The sequence below is a fragment of the Lissotriton vulgaris genome, chromosome 4_1 (genome assembly GCF_964263255.1).
Source record: "Lissotriton vulgaris chromosome 4_1, aLisVul1.2, whole genome shotgun sequence".
Classification (NCBI taxonomy): Eukaryota; Metazoa; Chordata; class Amphibia; order Caudata; family Salamandridae; genus Lissotriton; species Lissotriton vulgaris.
In genome coordinates, this window is record NC_141691.1 from 1,596,438,570 (window position 1) to 1,596,456,982 (window position 18,413).

The following is an 18,413-nucleotide window of genomic DNA, read 5'->3' on the forward strand; positions in this document are numbered from 1 at the left end:
CTATTTTGCTTCTGTTGATTTTAGAATTTGCCTCCAGTGTAACTGTATTCATTTTTAAATAAACCTTTCATTCACTCCTTTCACGCTATCCAACCTTTTCCAACATTTAATACATTCTTTATTATCAAGTGTTTTTTACATATGTACTTGTTTCAAGTTACTGTACACATCATTCATACTACTAACCATATGCCCCTTTGCTTTATTTATATTTGAATAAATGTGTGAATGAATGTCAGGTTTGAAATCCATATCCTCAAAGTTAGATGATAAAGGTTGCCATGGGAACAAGTGAGAGGGAAAGTACCAATTGTTTCAAGCGCCAACCAGAATAGGTAAGAACACCCCCCCCCCCATCCCCTCCCTCCACCCCCCTTGGGCCTATTGTTCAAAAACTTAGATATCAGTTGAACTTATACAAGGTGTAAGTTATACTAACACCTGGAAAATGCTTTGTATATCTGTCCCATATATCTGGATATATTCATGAATGTTCGTTGGTCCTACAAGTTTTCAATTGACCATATCATATAGATAGTTACAAGATTTGTGTGTTTTGATTTGCATACGTGTTCAGACAAATAAAGGAGTCCACCCTTTTCTTATTTTCATTGACAGACAGTGAGTATCTGAGCTTTCTCGTAGGTCAGCTATACAAGTACTGTGATTTGATCATGGTTTTTACATTGCTTTTCACTGTGGTAAATAACCATCATGCCTGCTCCATGTAATTTGCAGCAGAAGTGATGCAAATCAAAATACAAATCACCCTTGGAAATCAGGTAAATTAATTAACCATCCTTGGAATGTGATAGTTGTGAGAGCTTCAGTGCTGTGAATATGTCCCTGATATTTTTGTGCTATCGAAATCGAAAAATACTCAAACCCAGTTGTATTTAGGGTTTAAAACATTTAAAATTACTCCATTTGCATTATTAGAAACTGATGATCTCCAGTACATATTATTTCAGAAGTAAGTTGTAAGATGGTAAATATCTGTTAAATATGATCTTCTACTACTCTTTTTCGGTTTCTGGTCCCTGGACTTTGTCATCTTGAAAGTAAATGTTTTTTTTAAAGAATATTTAGAAAGATAGTTTACAATAACCTCAAATAAACTTGAATTTTCCCTTTTGTTTTTCAGACCGATGAGCAAGCGATGTTGGAGGACACACTGGTTGCTTTGTTTGACCTGGAAAAGGTTATGTTTTATTTCAGACCATCTGAGCAAGAGCCACTAGTTTCAAGTGAGTTATTACTGAAGTTGATATGCATATAGAAGGAAATATTTGACGATGGTAATAAATTGAGCATAGAATACATGCACAGAGGCAAACTAGCTTCCTCATAACAGATTAATATGATGAGCAGAGTTTGAAGGAGAGAATGGAGTTGTTTATATTTGAATAGCTGACTTTTTCTAGCCAGGCATTTCTTCTAAATAGTGTCTAAAGTCTGTCTGTAGTGCTAATCTTATGAGTCCAGAACTATGTGGGCACATCAGTTCATTCGAACATCAAACCTAAATATACAGAAACTGAAGATTTATGAAAGCCTATGGGTCTTCAGAAGATGTGGGTACACTTTAATGAAGAGAATAAAAGGGCAAAACGCTGCACATTTAATCAATCGCATGAATACTTGATAAAGGAATTGAGCTGTGACACCCAAAGAGTTCAATCAGCTACCTTATGTTCCTCAATTGCAGACCACAATCTACAATCTAGACTGCCACATGTACATTAGCACCGCCTCAGAACACAAGGTGGGACTAGGGACCACCAGGAATGTGTGAACTACCTTGCACATGTCTACTAGTGGGTGTAATAAAATTAGGTATGCCTCCGTTCATCAAAGACACCATTTCTGGTCCCTTGTGGACCAAGGAATAGCTGAATGTTAGCTCTTCATTAGATGGACCATCAGATTTGTGAAAGATAACAGGCTGCATCACTACATATCATTGACTTTTGTGCTGATTGCTTCCCTAGCATTCTTGACAAATCCTCCACATAGGACAACAAGCATATGTCATCCCTTTCTCATATGATAAGGGTTCACAAAGGCCATTTTTGTTCTGTGCCTTCTTATAATTGTTCAGGAGATCCTAAACTACCAAAAAGTTTCTGTAAAACATATTTCTGCCTTGTAGTCAGTGCACAGATTTTTTATTCAAATGAACTGTATTACATACCTTGAAAGGGCTACATATGACATCCATCTTCCAGGAAGAATTCCACCCATCTGTGAGACCACGGACATAGTATGCATGGTCTAGAGTTGAGTCGTAACGGAAAATGGCATGATTTGTGTAGAAAGTGCCAACTTGGAGGCGAATCTTCTGATTTAGAGAGCAAGTGCTAAACTTAATGGTGACCCAGTAGCTGAATTGTTGCTGCAATAGGCATAGCTTGGTGGAGGAAATTGTTCTTGCCCATTCCAACCAGTTTTATTACATCCTTCATTCTCTAACATATGCAGAACGTACTTGGCCTCCTTTTCTTGAAGAGGAGTATTTAAGACCAGATTTTATATGAGGGGAACTACAATGCAGTTTTTAAAATTTAAGAAGCATCTGAATAAAAGGAGTTAACATTGCTAGTTTGGTCTGTATTAGTGCAGGTAGTGGACCTTTGTTCTTGGCTACCTACCCTCAGCTTTCCAGTGCAACAGATTTTTTGTAGATCTTTTTGGGTCATCCTGGCTTTCTAAAGACTCGGTTCTTGTGGTCAAAGGCAAGACATTGATTTTCAACCTTCTGGCTCTGAGAACCTTTCTTCTTGCCCATTTGTCACCTGCCTTGCAGTAGTAAATGGCCACAGTTTCCACAGATACTACCAGTGCTTTGCCCATCTAAACAAAAGACAATATTCATTTGGATCAATGGCCATGTTCCACAGAGTCTCCATTTTTACTCTTTATCTTTAGGTAATTAAAATGTGGAAGCAGATAAAAGCAGCAGGCATGCTCATGTCTTCCATCCCACCACAGATGATTGTTCGATCCTACATTTTTCAAATTGCTCTCCATCACCAAACTCAACTCTACAAGCCAGTGATATGTGACAGAGATCCATGTGAAATTCATTGCTATTTGACATGTACTTAGAGATTCTCTGTAGGCAAAGTGATTCAGGGGTTCAATCACAGTAAGCCTGGTAAAGGAACACCAGTGATTACCAAATAATTTTAGAAGTATTGTTAGACTTGGCGGTCTCTAGTTGGCAGAGGTATACACTTCTGACAAATAGGGACTCACCTCCTCTAGTCAGAGCAAGGGGATCACACACTTAGATAACCCCTGCTCACCCCCTTGGTAGCTTGGCAAAGCAGACAGGCTTATCTCAGAGGCAGTGCGTTAAGCATTTATGACCACATACAGTAATAAAGTGAATACACTACAAATGGACACAACACAGTAGTATTATAAAAATAAGGATTTTTATATAAGGGTTAGCACAAGACCAAATAACGACAAAAATATACCACAATCTTATAAATACTCTTGGAAGGAAAAATAATAGTTCAAGTGTAGTTTCTTCTTAGCACAAAGTCTTTAGTAACAAAAGCAACTCTTCTTCTTTAATACACAGTTCTTGGCAACAATGTAACCCACACGGGAGTCACACGACGTCGAGGCAAAGTTAATCCAAAGGTTCGGCGTAGACCGTTAGGAGCGCTATGTCGAGCCCGGAGTCGAACAGACCCCTACAACACAGTACCTTGGAAAAGCGAAGCACACGATGATCAGCGGCGTTGAGATGTCCGGCGTCGCGTCTTCGGCGTCGGTCGGGCCTCGGAGTCGGGGAGATCTGCAGCGGCGTCGACAGATGTCAGGCAGGAGCAGCGCTCACGAGGCGAAGCAGGATACGGCGTCGTCGTCGATGTCGATGATGATGTTGCAAGAGTGAGCAGCGCTCACGGCGTCGAGAGGAATCGAAGTCGATGCGATCAGCAGCGGTGCAGACACGGGGTCAGTTGGAGCTGGAGCCGAACTCGCTACTCACTGGCGTTGCTGCTGGCGTCGATCGGGCCCGGCGGCCGGCGTCGAGGAAGCGGGACACTGGAGCCGTTACTCACGATGTCGAGCTGGATTCGGCAGTGTCCGTCGGCGTCGAGATTGCTGGTTTCTTTCAGAGGTGCTGGATTTTCAGGTTCCAGCAACAAGCACTTTTAGCAGATGAAGTCCTTTAGCCCTGTGACTTCAACAGGAGGCTGGCACTCTTCCAGCCCTTGGAGATTTTCTACAACAAAGCTTGAGAGTACACACACAGTTCCTCTCTCCTGGTTCCTTGGCAAAAATAAAGAAGCAACTGCAGGATTCACCCAACAAACAGCACACTGGCAGAAGGAGTAGGCAAGTCCTTGGATCAGCAGGCTTCTTGTCCTTGGTTCAGGTTTCCTTGTCAGAAGTGATCTAAATTCTTGGTTCAGGGATCCTTCTCTTATACCTCTTTTTGGCTTTGATCCCTGTGATCCCTTTGCCCATGCAGGGGAATTTCCCAACATCCTGGGTTTGTTGTGGTTGTAGCCAGGCAGAGGCACCTGGCCTATTCACTGTGCAGGGCTGGGTCCTCAGACGCCCAGCAGGAGGTGGAGCCAGCATTGTCACTGGCAGGAGCAGAGCTATCGGCCTCCTGGTAGGAGGTGGGGCCAGGATCGTCCCTGGCAGGCACAGGGCCATCAGTCTCCTGGCAGGAGGTGAAGCCAGCATTGTGTCAGGCAGGGCAGGCTATCAGGAGCCACTCTCCCCCTACTCTCAATGCAAATGTCCCACTCATCCCACACTGACTCATTCAGACCTCTGGAGCCACCCAGCTCATGTCACACGCACACCAAACCAGCAGAAACCAGAAATAGTTAGACAAGAAAATAGCTACTTTCTAAAAGTGCTATTTTCAAACCCAGAGTCCAAAAACCATCCACACAAACGGATGCGTGATTAAACCCCAAGTTCAGGGATACCAAACTCGACATTGCACCATGCTCCCCGAGCCAGCTAGGATTATAGCATTAATAATCCTGGCAGCCCATTCTATCTAATGGAGAGCAGGTTACCCTACAGTAGTGAAATACAATGGTTATAATTCACTATTAGGACATGCCAACTTGGTCAGGCTTGTCCTACCTTATGCGTACAATGCACCATTCCCTCGGGCCTACCATAGGGGTGACTGACATGAAGCTAAGGGAAGGTTTAGGGACTGGCAAGTAGGTGTACTTGCTCAGTCTGCGTGACAGTACCAGACTGCACGTAGGTCTAGCAATGGCAGACCTTTAGTCATACTTTTACTAGGCCGCTCTTGTGGGTGGCACAACACGTGCTGCAAGCCCACGAGCAGCATTTGTATTTACAAGCCCTGGCACTCCTGGTGCACTCTACTAGGGACTGACAGTAAACCAAATAAGCCAAACATGGAATTCAATCAATACAGCAATTTTACATAGGGAGCACTTGCACTGTGGCACTGATCAGCAGTGGCACAGTGCCCAAAGCATTATACCAGCAAAAACATCGTAAACAGTGGAGGCAAACAGAAAAAATGGAGGAGAGACTCAGGCCAATGATGTCAGGTCTAACAAGTATTAAAATATGTATTGAGTCCTAGGACATAACACTGGGGCATAATACTGAAGTATGTGTTTTATGGGTTACTTATTTGTTTTTAAATCTGTGAGTGCTGCTTTGATTGTCTCATATGCTTTTGACCATTTGACTAAGATGGAGTGATCACTCAGCAGAAGAACAGACTAGCTTATTTGTGTGTGAAAAGCTTTATTCGACTTTAAAATACATACAATCATAAAAGCAGCAAATTCATTACAATAGCAGTATAATTTAAAATGCATATATTTTAACACAGAGTTAAGCTTTTCCGTTTCTTTAAAATACTTTTAAAAAAACCCAGAATAACAGCTACACATGTCACATCATTTAAAGATAACTGGAATAGTAAAGCTGGGCGGCATTGCCTCCAAGTACCATATTTTGTTAAAAATGGTTTAATCCATCTGGACCGTTCCAATGTATAAAATTTACAAAAGCATATGGCATGTAACGTGGATTGGGTAGATGATTTTAGAGTCAGGTAGATGCAAGAGGAAAACTTAAACTGCATGTATCTCTTGTTTAAATGGCATCATGTACTTGCTGAATGGCATTTGAAGGAAATTATTTCTACCAATTGGGTTACCAGATAGTTACAACCATATTTAGCATAAAAAGTGTTAGAAATTGGGTCCCTAGTTGGCAGAGATATGCACCCTGCCCTAGTTTGGACCGCAATCCTAGTCAGGGTAAGTCACAACACAACCTAAATTATCATGTGCTCACACTTTGGTAGCTTGGCACAGAGCAGGCAGGCTTAATTTAGAAGGCAATGTGTAAAGTATTTGCACAATAACTCATACAGTAACACAGTGAAAGCACCACAGAAAGACTCCACAACAGTTTAGAAAAATAAAGTGTGACTTTATAAATACAATAAAACCAAAACGACAAAACTCCAATGTGTAGAAGTTGAGATATTACATTTTAATTAAATAAATGCAGTAAAGTACTTAGAAGCAAGTAGCGCTAAAAATGTTACTTTACGCCGTGCTGGACCGGAGCTAAGTCAAAGTTCAGGCCAACTGTGATGAAGCACCAGCTGGTTACAGAACCACGTAGGCCTCGTGAACAAAGTACCTTTCTTGGCTGCAAGCATCGAAATGCATTGATCTTCTCCACACAGTGAGGGTGATTTGTCAGTTCTGCCAACGTGTGCCTGAGTCAAAAGGTGACAAGCAATGTGCTGGTTTCTACCACACAGTCGAGGGGAATGAGTCAATCTCATCAAGCTGCAGCGGCAATGATTCGCTGTCCGATGAGTCGAGCTCTGGAGCCAAAGCGGTGGTTCTAAAGCTATGCGCTGATTTTTTACTGTAACCGGGTTGATGTGTCGGTGTTGCTACATGCAGACAGGAGATGCATTGAAGTGAGTATTGAAAGTACGTGGAACACCTCCAGTGATTCCGGCACAGGAGCAGAAGTAGAGACTTTTATTTCCCTGAGTCTCAAGCAACAGGAGGAAAGCTGATAAGCCCCTGGAAATCACTTAAAAGAAGGCAGAGCTAGAGAGCAGCAGGCAGCAATGCAACAAACAGAAAAGCAGGCCTTCCAGATCAGTAGTCCAGTTGAGTTATTTGAGCAGGACAGCAGTTCTTCTCAGACAGAGTCTAGTTGTAGGTCCAGAAGTGTCTGATCTGTGTCTGTCAGGGACCCAGTACTTATACCCAGAAGTGCCTTTGAAGTGGAGGTAAAATCACAGTGAACACAATCCCTTTCAGCCCAGTCCTGTCTGCTAGGCTAACCCTGAGGGATAAATCTGTGCTCTGTGTGTGGACAACACACTACCTATTGAAGTGCAGGTGTCAACCTATCCCATTCCTCCCTGCCCATGGCGACCCATCAGAATGCAGATGAGTGCTCAGAATGCAGATTAGCCTCACCTTCCTGTGTTTGTGACTGTCTAGAGGGAATGCACAAAGTGTAGTTGTCACCCAACTCAAACGACTATTTGAGACAGGCTGCAAGGTACAAAAGAGCTAAGAACAGAGAAATGTCCAGTTTCTAAAAGTGGCATTTCTAAAACAGTAATGTTAAATCCAACTTCACCAGTAGAGAGGATTTATCAAGACCTTTCAAAACATATGAAACGTGGAAATGTACGTCTCTCTGATAAGGGATTCCTAGTGCTACTTATGTGGGAGTGGGAGGCACAATCAGTGCTGCAAGCCCACTAGTAAACACAAGGAGATGATGGACGGAGCGCTGAAACTTTTCAGACACTCACCCCAAGCTACAGATCTGGGTTGAATCCATCGTAGTTCATTAGCTCACTTTGCCACCCCAGTTCAGACCCAGCTAAATGCAAATCAGCCTTGATCCTGTTCCTTATGGGAACAGTCCAGCCTGAACTGGCAAGCCAGGTCTTCCCTGGCACAGAAACAAGCCTGCAGAGACCTGTTTCAGTGTAACACCCCTCATCGGCCAGGCTAACTTGAATCCAGTAACAATGTGAGCAAGGGAGCCATGTCTGGACATACACTGCCAACTTAGAGCGAACATAGCAAACACAAGGAGATAATGGACAGAGCGCTGAAGCTTTTCAGACACTCACCCCCAGTCACAGATTTGGGTTGAATCCATCATCGTTCTTTAGCTCTCTTCACCTCCCCAGTTCAGACCCAGCTAAATGCAAATCAGTCTTGACCATGTTCCTCATGGGAACGGTTTAGCCTGAACAGCCAAGCCGGGTTTGCCCCGGACCAGAAACAAGCATCCTGGGACCGATTTCGGGGTAACACCCCTTATCAGCCATGCTAGCTTGAATCCAGTGGCAAAGTGAGAAAGGGACCCATGTCTGGGCATACCCTGCCAACTTAGGGCAAACATAAGGAGATGATGTAAGGAGCACTGGTGAGGGGTGAAACCGATCCTAGGATGCTTGTTTCCAGCCAAGGGAGGACCTGGCTTGGCAGTTTGGGCTGGATTGTTCCCATGAGGAACATGGTCAGGACTGATTTGCATATGGTTGGGTCTAAACTGGGATTTCATGGTGATCAAAAGAACAATGGATTTAACCCAGATCTCTTGACTGTGGGTGAATATTTTTATTTGTTCTGCATTCCGTCCATCTTTTGTGCGTCTTTTGCTTTTTAGCCCACTAGTGGCATCTAATATAAGTGTATTAAATATGCCGAGTTCTTCAGCCGTTTCCTCCAAGTTGAGAGCCTCTTTTATTAATTTTATTATGTATCCCTTGAGATCTCCACTTTCTTTCCCTTCCGGAATCTTTAGAAGTCGAATGTTATTGCGTCTAGAAAAGTTTTCCAACACTTCTATTCGCTCTTTCATGTTTTCTCCCTCTTTTTGGAGGTTATATATTTTTGACTTGGCGCACTCCAAGTTATTGGTTAGTAGACGTACAGAGCTTTCTAAAGTCTCGGTCCTTACATAAAGGCCATCGACCTTATGTCCTAGTTCCTCGCAAGTTGCTCTTATTTTGTTTTGATTTACTTTAGAGACTAAAAATTCCTGTCTGATCTCTTCTCTCATTGTTGCGATGGAGGAGACTATAGCCTCGAGTGATTTACCAAAATCTAGAGCTGTGTTTTGTTCGGCCTCCCTTCCAACTGATGCCTCCAGGGACACCCCCTCTTGAGATATTGCGCTGTGAGTCTCCTTCTCTGTAGAGGTTTTAGAGGCCAAAGGTGTAAGTAGAGTAGCCGGAGCTTCGGCCCCTTGCCCCTCATGTGATGGCACAGTGATTATGGCCCCAGTTGATAATGAATCAGGTTTGCTCTGCATTTGCTTGTTGCTATCCATAGCTGTTGCTGCCATATCCTGCGTAATCTGCGTAATCTGCAAAACTTGGGGTAGAACTCTAAAATAGGAGCGCAGTGATGGTGTAATGTCACCAGGGGCTTTTGAGTTCTTACTTTTGAATTTATTCTTGTTTCTTTGTTGTTTTTTAATGTCTATCACTAATTCAGATTTTTTTTTAAGCTCCTGTGCTTTCCTGTGAACCTCCCCCAAGTGCACCCTGGGTCTTGTAGTCCGTTTCCTAAAGTTCTAGCCTTGCTCCTTGTTATTCTTACTTGAGACTCCCTGGTCAAATCCCCGCTGCAGTCTCTATTACAGTCACTATTTGCAGGCCCCCTTGCATCAGTTAACCCCACCTTACTTGAGCAAGCGTTGATGTCACCTTGAACCTCCAGCTCGGCCGACTCTCTCTCAGTTCCCACTGCTCTCTCGGCTATCTCAGCATCTGCTACCTTATGGTGTTTTTTCCTGCTCCCTCCACCACTCTCCGCCACCGTATGGAGTCTCCGTGCCGCGGCCACCCGGCCGCGTCTTATCTCCGCTGCCGCCCGCCACCAACACAAACGAGAGGCGGAGATCGGCAGATGAAGCACTGCCGGCGGGCACATCCACAAAAACTCAAACCCACAGCGGCAAAAGCCAGAAAAAAAAACGGGTCGACGCACAGCTTCAAGGCTTCTCACTGCGAGCCTTCACCGGCAGACATCTCCACCGCCGACAACCGAAAGCCTGCATACGCGGAGGACTCCGCCCCCTATCCACGAGCCTGACCCCAACATCGGTAATGGCGAGAAAAAGCCACTGACAGCTGCATATAAAATACCGGTCAGTACATGGGTTCAGGAACCGATTCTTCTCTTTTCTCCCGCTTCCCCGCTCACATCACGATCGTAGCGGTAGCAGTGTAGGTTTCTGGATCGGCTGCTCTCAGGAGCGTGCGCACCGCTCTAGCCTGCGGCTGCCATGTTCCCCCCCCCTAGACGCAATAACATTCGACTTCTAAAGATTCCGGAAGGGAAAGAAAGTGGAGATCTCAAGGGATACATAAAAAAAATAATAAAAGAGGCACTCAACTTGGAGGAAACGGCTGGTCTAAGAAAATTCCACATAAATAGCAAAAAACGAAGGGTGACAGGGACAAAAGCAAAACATGACAGGTACTAAATTTTTGTCCTGGAACGTAAATGGTCTGCGCGTGAGAGGAAGACGTGAGCGCATACTACAATACCTGAGAGACTCACGGGCGCAGGTCATAGCGTTGCAGGAAACACACCTTCTCAGAATAGAGGCAAATACTATATTAAAAAAACATAAGTGGATTGATAAATTTTGTTCCACAGACCATAATGCTAATATAAGAGGGGTAGTGTTCATTTTTAAAAAATCTGCAAAAGCAGAAATACTAGATTGCAGGGAAGACCAAACAGGGAGATGGCTAATAGTAAGAGTTTTGCTTGATGGTCAGACTAGAATTTTGGTGGGCTGCTATGGCCCAAACTCGGACGATCCATCACACCTAGACGCAATAAGGACCCAATTAATACCAGCACAGGAGCCAATAATCCGGATGGGAGATTTTAATATCGTTCTTGATCCCAAGCTAGATAAATCAATAAGGTCCAAAACTATTGGCTCTATTAAATCTAGAGAAACACTTAAAGCAATAATGACACACATGGGTCTGGCAGATCTTTGGAGAGAAAAAGTGGGTAAAAAGATGGGGGTGTCTTATAGGAACAGCCGGTTTAAACATAAATCTAGAATAGACTATGCCTTCTTCAGTTATTGTCTAAAAGATACTCTCGAATCAATAGAATATTTACCATCACATCTATCAGACCATTCGGCACTAGAGTTTACTCTTAAGTCTGACACCACTGCCAAACACCCTTCATGGTCTTTTGACAGGACACTCTTGCTCGAGGAGGAAGAAGTTAACTTCCTAGTAAAGGAATCTATAACCTTTTTTGAAGTAAATAGAAACTCAGCAACCCAAACAGTTGTTTGGGAGACATTTAAGGCGTTTCTAAGAGGGCAAATAACTAACAGAGCCTCCTATAGGCGGAAGGCATATTTTGACAAGATAAACAAAATAGAACAAGATATGAAAACTTTAGAGTCAAAAATGGTCTCGCCGTCAAGAACAGCTGAAGAGCAAGAAAGACTGGCTGAATTGAAAGCTGAGTTAGAAAATACTTTGCAGGAGAGAATAAATAAGAGGTGGGAAGCGAGTAAATCCTCTCAATTTGAGTTTTGAGAAAGTGCAGGAAAAATTCTGGCATGGAAAATCAAATCTGATAAAGCCCTAAACTACATCACGGAATTCAAGATAGAAGGTGAGCCAGAGACAAGAACCACCAGTCCTGAGATAGGGAGAGCATTTCTTGAGTTTTTTCAGGATATCTATAAAGAGGATCTCCCCAACGACCAAAACGCAAGAGATAGATGGTTGGATAATATTACACTACCTACTCTCTCAACAACCCAGAGCAAATCATTAGAGTCAGACATCACACAAGAGGAGGTGAAAAAAGCTATTAGTCAAACTAAGAAAGGGAAAGCAGCAGGCCCGGATGGTTTGCCGGGAGAAATTTATAGAGCTCTTGAGAACACCATTACAACTGTGCTAACTGAACTCTTTAATGGCATTTTAATGGAAGAACAGCCAATGCCGAAATCTTGTGGTGAGGCCACAATTGTTCTCATCCCAAAACCAGGGTAATCCCCATTGGAGTGCGGGTCATACAGACCAATATCGTTACTTAACAACGACTATAACATTTTTGCAACTATTATTGCCACAAGATAGGCTAGCGTTATTGGTACTGTAGTCCATCATGATCAGAAAGGGTTTATAAAGGGGCGACAACTAGCTGAGCTAACGCGGGAATTAATTGGGGCTATAGATATTGCTACTGCTTTCTCTCTGCCCTTGGCCACTCTGACTCTAGACGCAACTAAGGCGTTTGACAGAGTTAACTGGCTCTACTTAAATGACGTCTTAAAAAAATTTAATTGCGGTGAAGTGTTCTGTAGAACTATCAAGCAGTTATGTAGTGCACCATCAGCTACGCTGCTGGTTAACGGGTCCCTGACGGAAGCATTTAGCATTACTCGAGGAACAAGGCAGGGCTGCCCGCTTTCCCCTCTCTTATTTGATTTGTACATCGAGCCTTTTGCCCAGGTGTTAAGGGAAGAGGCTAATATTCCATCTTTTTGTCTAGGAGAGTGGGAAAGACGGGTAGCATTATACGCAGATGACATCCTAGTGTTTACATCTGATCCAGTTAGGGCATTCCCAGTGGTCATACAACGGGCTGAAGAATTCGGCCATGTCTCGGGCTACGACATAAACTCGAGTAAGAGCGAGATTATGGCATGCAATCTACCCAATTTAGATGTTGGGATAAACATCTCATCCTCAATGCGGTATCTGGGAATCAAAATAACCCAAGATGTGGGCAGCCTTGCACAAACTAATTTGGAAAGAATACACAGTGAAAGCAAAAGACTTATGAAATCTTGGACACATTTGCCTCTTTCTATAACAGGAAGGGTAAACCTAGTCAAAATGTGCATTCACCCAAAATTCACCTTTGTTTTTAACACTATCCCAATCGCTATGGACACAAAAATGATGGAAAAATGTCAAAGAGAAATTAACTCTTTCATATGGAGTTACAAGACCACAAGAATAGCATGGAAGAAGCTCAGAAGAAGGAGAGAAAAAGGGGGCCTTGCATTGCCGGACCTAATGTACTATTCATGGGCCTTTCAGATGTCTTATTCTAGAATGCTTCTCAAAATGCCATCTAATCTACCTAATACATCTATGTACGGGGCCATGCTAAGGGGGACAAATCTAGCAGCAGATGGCTTTATGTTTAAATTTGGAAGTCAGACATTTTTCAAAAACATAAAATTGAAAATACTACACTCATGGGCCAAAAATTGGTTTAACATCAGGAAAAAACTGGGCTTATCTTATTACTCAAATTATTCCCCAATTTGGGACTCTCCCAGTTTACCCCCATGCCTGAAAGATAACCTGTCCACTATAATAGAACAAGCAGGCATTATTAAATGGGGTCAATTATTCAAAGAAAAAAAAATGATAACCTGCTATATGATCAAGTAGGCCCTGGGCTTTCCAGATTTAAATATATTCAACTGGATAGCTGGGCAAGATCTGAAACCCGCATAGATAGTAATATTGGGAAGATAAGTGAAACGGAACAACAAATGGTAGAACAACCAACTGGAGGAAGAGAATTAGCCATATGGTATTGGCTTCTGTTGGAGGAAAGCGAAGGGGAATTCAAACTCCCGGATGAGTTATGGGGGGCAGAGACTGGGATTCCATGCGAGGAGAGGTGGATAAATTCCTTTGAATTATTGCGTAAAATTGTAAAGCCTTCTTGGCTAGTACGAAATCATATTTTCTCGGTACACCGGGCATATTTAACACCACGAAAACTCTCTAAATATCAACCGGATAAGAAATGTAATAAATGTAATTTAGCTGATGCATGTGATATACATATGTTCCTAGAATGCCCAAACATAGCAAAATTCTGGGAAGACGTGAAAAACACTCTAAATTCTATACTAAATACATCCCTGTCAATAACCCTATCACTTGTCATCTTTGGGACGGAAGACAACATCATAGGCAAGGAGAAGTCATTTCTTTTTTACGCAATTTTATTAGCGAGAAGACAGATCTGCATACAATGGGTAGAGAAGACACCTTCTTTACACTGTTCATGGCTCACATCCTTATACGAGACATCCAAAAGAGATCTAAAAAGATCTGTAAGTAAGAGAAAGTTGGCTTTCTGGGACCTCCTGACCAACTGGAGATGATCCGGGGTTTTTTTTTTTTCCCCCCCGGGTCCGATGATTATGCCATCTATACTCCTTAGGACCAAGGGCCAGGACAGTTCCAAGTAAGGTCCGGCAGGTTGAAACATACCTAGATGGAGTCAAAAGAACGTACCCCTAACTGTTATTGTCGGAATATCTCTCCCACCAACATAATACATCACGTCAGCAATGTCGTGCAAGGTGGTTGGCATTATCCGTCTAAAGGGGAAGGCAGATGAGGACAAAAATAAAAAAAAGTGTATTAACTATGCCAATTGGGTATGAGCCAAAGTTACCATGATTTAGGGAGAGAGTACATGCACTTTACCACTCGTTAGCAGAGGTAAAGTGCTCAGGGTCCTAAAGCCAGCAAAAACACAGGGCCCGATTCACAGAATGAACTTAAGACTCAATCCTAAATTTACTACTATTTTGGTATTCACAGAATGCACTTACTACTTTTGGCATTCACAGAATGCACTTACTACTTTTGGCATTCACAGAATGAACTTACTACTTTTGGTATTCACAGAAGTTAGGATTTTGTCTTAAGTTTGTCTTAAGACAGACTTAAGACAGACTTAAGACAAACTTAAGACAGACTTAAGACAGACTTAAGACAAAATCCTAACTTCTGTGAATATCAAAAGTAGTAAGTTCATTCTGTGAATACCAAAAGTAGTAAGTGCATTCTGTGAATGCCAAAAGTAGTAAGTGCATTCTGTGAATACCAAAATAGTAGTGAGTTTAGGATTGAGTCTTAAGTTCGTTCTGTGAATCGGGCCCTTAGTCTGGAAAAGTGGAGGAAGAAATCAAAACATTTGGAATGACCCTTCAAAGAGGGCCATTTTTTATCACATTTTTGTAATTTAATACTGTTAAAGGCTTGTATGCTAATCAGCCTCAAATCATCTAATTATGAACATAATCATACTTTCTTTAAGAAAAACTTTAAAAAAAAGAAAAAGAAACACATAAGAACTACCTAGTCCATAGCAATGTATTTCAGCTTCTGAGACAACAAACAGATTGCAAATACCTGTTATCTGTATACGTACATGAATTGCCTTGCCCCATTACTACACCTCCTGTCCTGATGAAGACCCCGTTTAAGGTCTCAAGTAAACCTCTCATGTAGGGGTCGAAACGTCGACGGCTCTACCTATTTCATCATCCGGCACTATCCATAACTCAAACATTGATGATTTTGACCGTAGAATGATTTGTGTATTGTTTGCAATTCGGGCTTGAATAGTTTACAGCCCCTTCTCAAATAACAATGAAAGTTTTATATTGAAAACAAAACTTTGTTTTTTCCTTTTGAATCACCTTACTTTCTTTTATTCCACACCCTACACTTTCTTCCCTTCTTATGCTTGGGGCTATAACCTTTTTTAAAACAATTTGTATTGATTGAATAGCACATTGTGATTTAATGACAGTGTTGGCTTTATTAAATGTGATAAATTCTATATTTGAAATATTTTGATTAATTAACCGCGTACTTCATTGATACGCTGTCTCTCTGAGACCCCCATATATGTATCATCTGTATACGTACATTCACATCTCATATACATTCCAATACATATATAACCCTTACACTATAAGACATGAATATTGTCCAAATCAGTGGATAGGACATTTTCAGGAAGCTATGATTCCTTCCACAATTAAAGCTAAGCTGGAATGATGAGCTCTAGTCTTCTCTCAAACTGTGAGCTTCCTTATACTCCATGGGGCTTATCATAAGGCATTTTCTAGAAAGAGGTGTGACTTCATCTGTAAATTGAGGTGGAAGTTAGAGGCAAGTCTTACACTCGTATAGAAAACTTTGTGTGAATTGGGTTTGTATAGACTTTACTGAATGTACCTTCCCTTCCCCCCAATGCATTGACAAATGTCGTTACTGCAAAGTGGGACATGCCCCTTGCCAAGCTTTGCTCGAATTTCTGAGAATTGCAGGCATTGTAGAAAATTCATAAACTATCCCCATAAAGCAGCACAGTGGTTCTTGGTGTTCTAGTAAAATGTCCCTGTTGTGTCATTATAGTGAAAGTAATGTTAAGCCATGGTTAGCCTGGCTACGGTTTGTTCTCCCACATGATGATTAGACACATGCCACAGGTTTGTGAAATGATCCCATAGAATAATCTCAGACTTCAGGGTTCTTTGCAGCCACAACAGAGGAATGAATCATTAACTAAATGCTGCAACACAGTACAGTACATGTCCTGCTTAGGAAGAGACCACTACACCCTTTAAAATTTGTAGAGTGCAGAGCAATATTACTATTGATATATAGGAGGACAGCATGTGCAGATTCTCGGCTATTGTTGTGTTTCTAATTAAGATTTACTATTTCATAAGTGGTTAGAAGATAGTTGAACATAAAGCTAGAGGGATGAAAGTAATGGCAGTAGCAGAGTTAGGAATTGAAAACGATAATCCAAGGACATGTTTTATTGACTTCAGAAGGACATATGTTGTGCCAAAAAGGAAGGAAGCTTTATTTAGCACATTCTGCTTATGGAGTATATTAACAGATCCATTCCTCCCTGTGTTATTTCGGGGGTTTACTGTTTTGCAGGGCACATGCACATGACAGACTATTTAATGATTTATTGCCTTGATAAAACATAATAACTATGTACAGAGGGGGTTAAAGAGAAAGAAATAGGGAAATGGTTGCCTAATAGTAAAACAAGAATGTTCCAGGAAAATGTTTTGTTTTTGACCTAAAATGTAATCCTTTGGAACTATAAAAACTGTTTAGACCTCAGTGTCATGGTCTACAATAGCAGGCAAATCATTTTTCGTTCATGGTGAAGTAACTGGAATTTTGCAGTATGGCAATATCTAATGCAACATGTTTCACATCCCTTTGACAAATGTCTACATTTTCTGTGCTCCATCGACGAAAATTGCTGCTGTACAATAATTGTACGGCAGGGTCACCGTTTATGAATTTCCAACCATTGTCTAACTCTTATTACTTTGTTCTTGGGGAGCACTTGATGCCTCTTGGAATTGAAAAAATGTAATCGCTTTGACAGTTGGAGAGAATTGCTAATATATGGTGGGCGTATACGCCTATTTATGTTTTTTTCATACGTTTGTAATGGTAAGACTCATAAGGTGTATGAATTCGCTAAATGTATTTGCACCATGTAGTGTGAGATTGCCCCGTAACTCATGTCTATTATATTTGTTATGGCTTTTCAGTGTCTGAAAGTGACTACAGTGTACTCAATGAACATACATTGTGAATTATCTCATGTTAACACTGAGCCTATTTCTTTTGAAGATGTCCCAATAACGTATCTGGCAGAAGGAAGTCGACAAGCACTGAAAGTTTATTTCTACATTGATAGCTATCATTTTGAGCAGCTTCCTCAAAGACTGAAAAATGGTGGTGGTTTCAAAATCTACCCTGTTCTATTTGCACAAGGTAACAAAAATTCCTTGTTCTATTCAAATATTCTAAACTAAAAAGAGTTGCTTCAGAATGATTCCCAATTGAATATGAGTAAATTGTATGTTTAGAATGCTTGTGAAAGAGGTTTATGAGCTTTCCCAAAATAAACATATTGATTGATTAGTTAAATGAGTCTCTGATAAACTATCTATAATCAATAGCATATGTCAGGAGTGATACATTAGTTCAAAACGATTCTCATTAAGATGTCAATCAACATGTTAGGCAGGAAAACACAATTCTTGCAGGCATTGAAAGATTTACTAATGTGGATGTAGTGGGCAGGGAAACCTCATGTGATATATTCCCATAATAAATAATAATGGTGCTGCATTTAATGTGCTCCTAATATTCATTGGGACTTCTGAAAGACAATCAATCTTTGGAAGATATTGACTGAAAGAGGAAACTTCGCATCGAGCTTGCATGGTATGTCACTTATTTTAGAAAATCTCCTGAAATGTAGATGGCAGAAAAGTGAAAGATAAAGGGGCCTGACTTAGGATTCAGTGATAATGGAAAATATTTACATTTAAGGGGCAAATTATACATTTTAAGGCAAAGCCACTGGCTAACTTTTCTGCACAATAAGGATAGCAAGGAAAGTCATAAGGATTGTGAAGACATGTAGCCATTTGGTTCTCCTCTGGATTTAAGCTTTTCCTCAAGAAATTGGAGGATTGCTCATTACAGCAGAACTCTA

The 18,413-nt window shown here is 41.6% G+C and overlaps 1 protein-coding gene across 2 annotated transcripts in view; it reads left to right on the forward strand.

The window, feature by feature from the left end:
• PREX2 (phosphatidylinositol-3,4,5-trisphosphate dependent Rac exchange factor 2) overlaps positions 1 to 18,413 on the forward strand; it is a 1,248,069-nt gene that overhangs the window by 887,500 nt on the left and 342,156 nt on the right. For both annotated transcript variants that reach the window (XM_086965847.1, XM_086965848.1), the window contains exons 33-34: positions 1,145 to 1,247; positions 17,540 to 17,683. In XM_086965847.1, the coding sequence (XP_086821973.1) occupies positions 1,145 to 1,247; positions 17,540 to 17,683 (247 nt within the window). The remainder of the gene's footprint in view (positions 1 to 1,144; positions 1,248 to 17,539; positions 17,684 to 18,413) is intronic.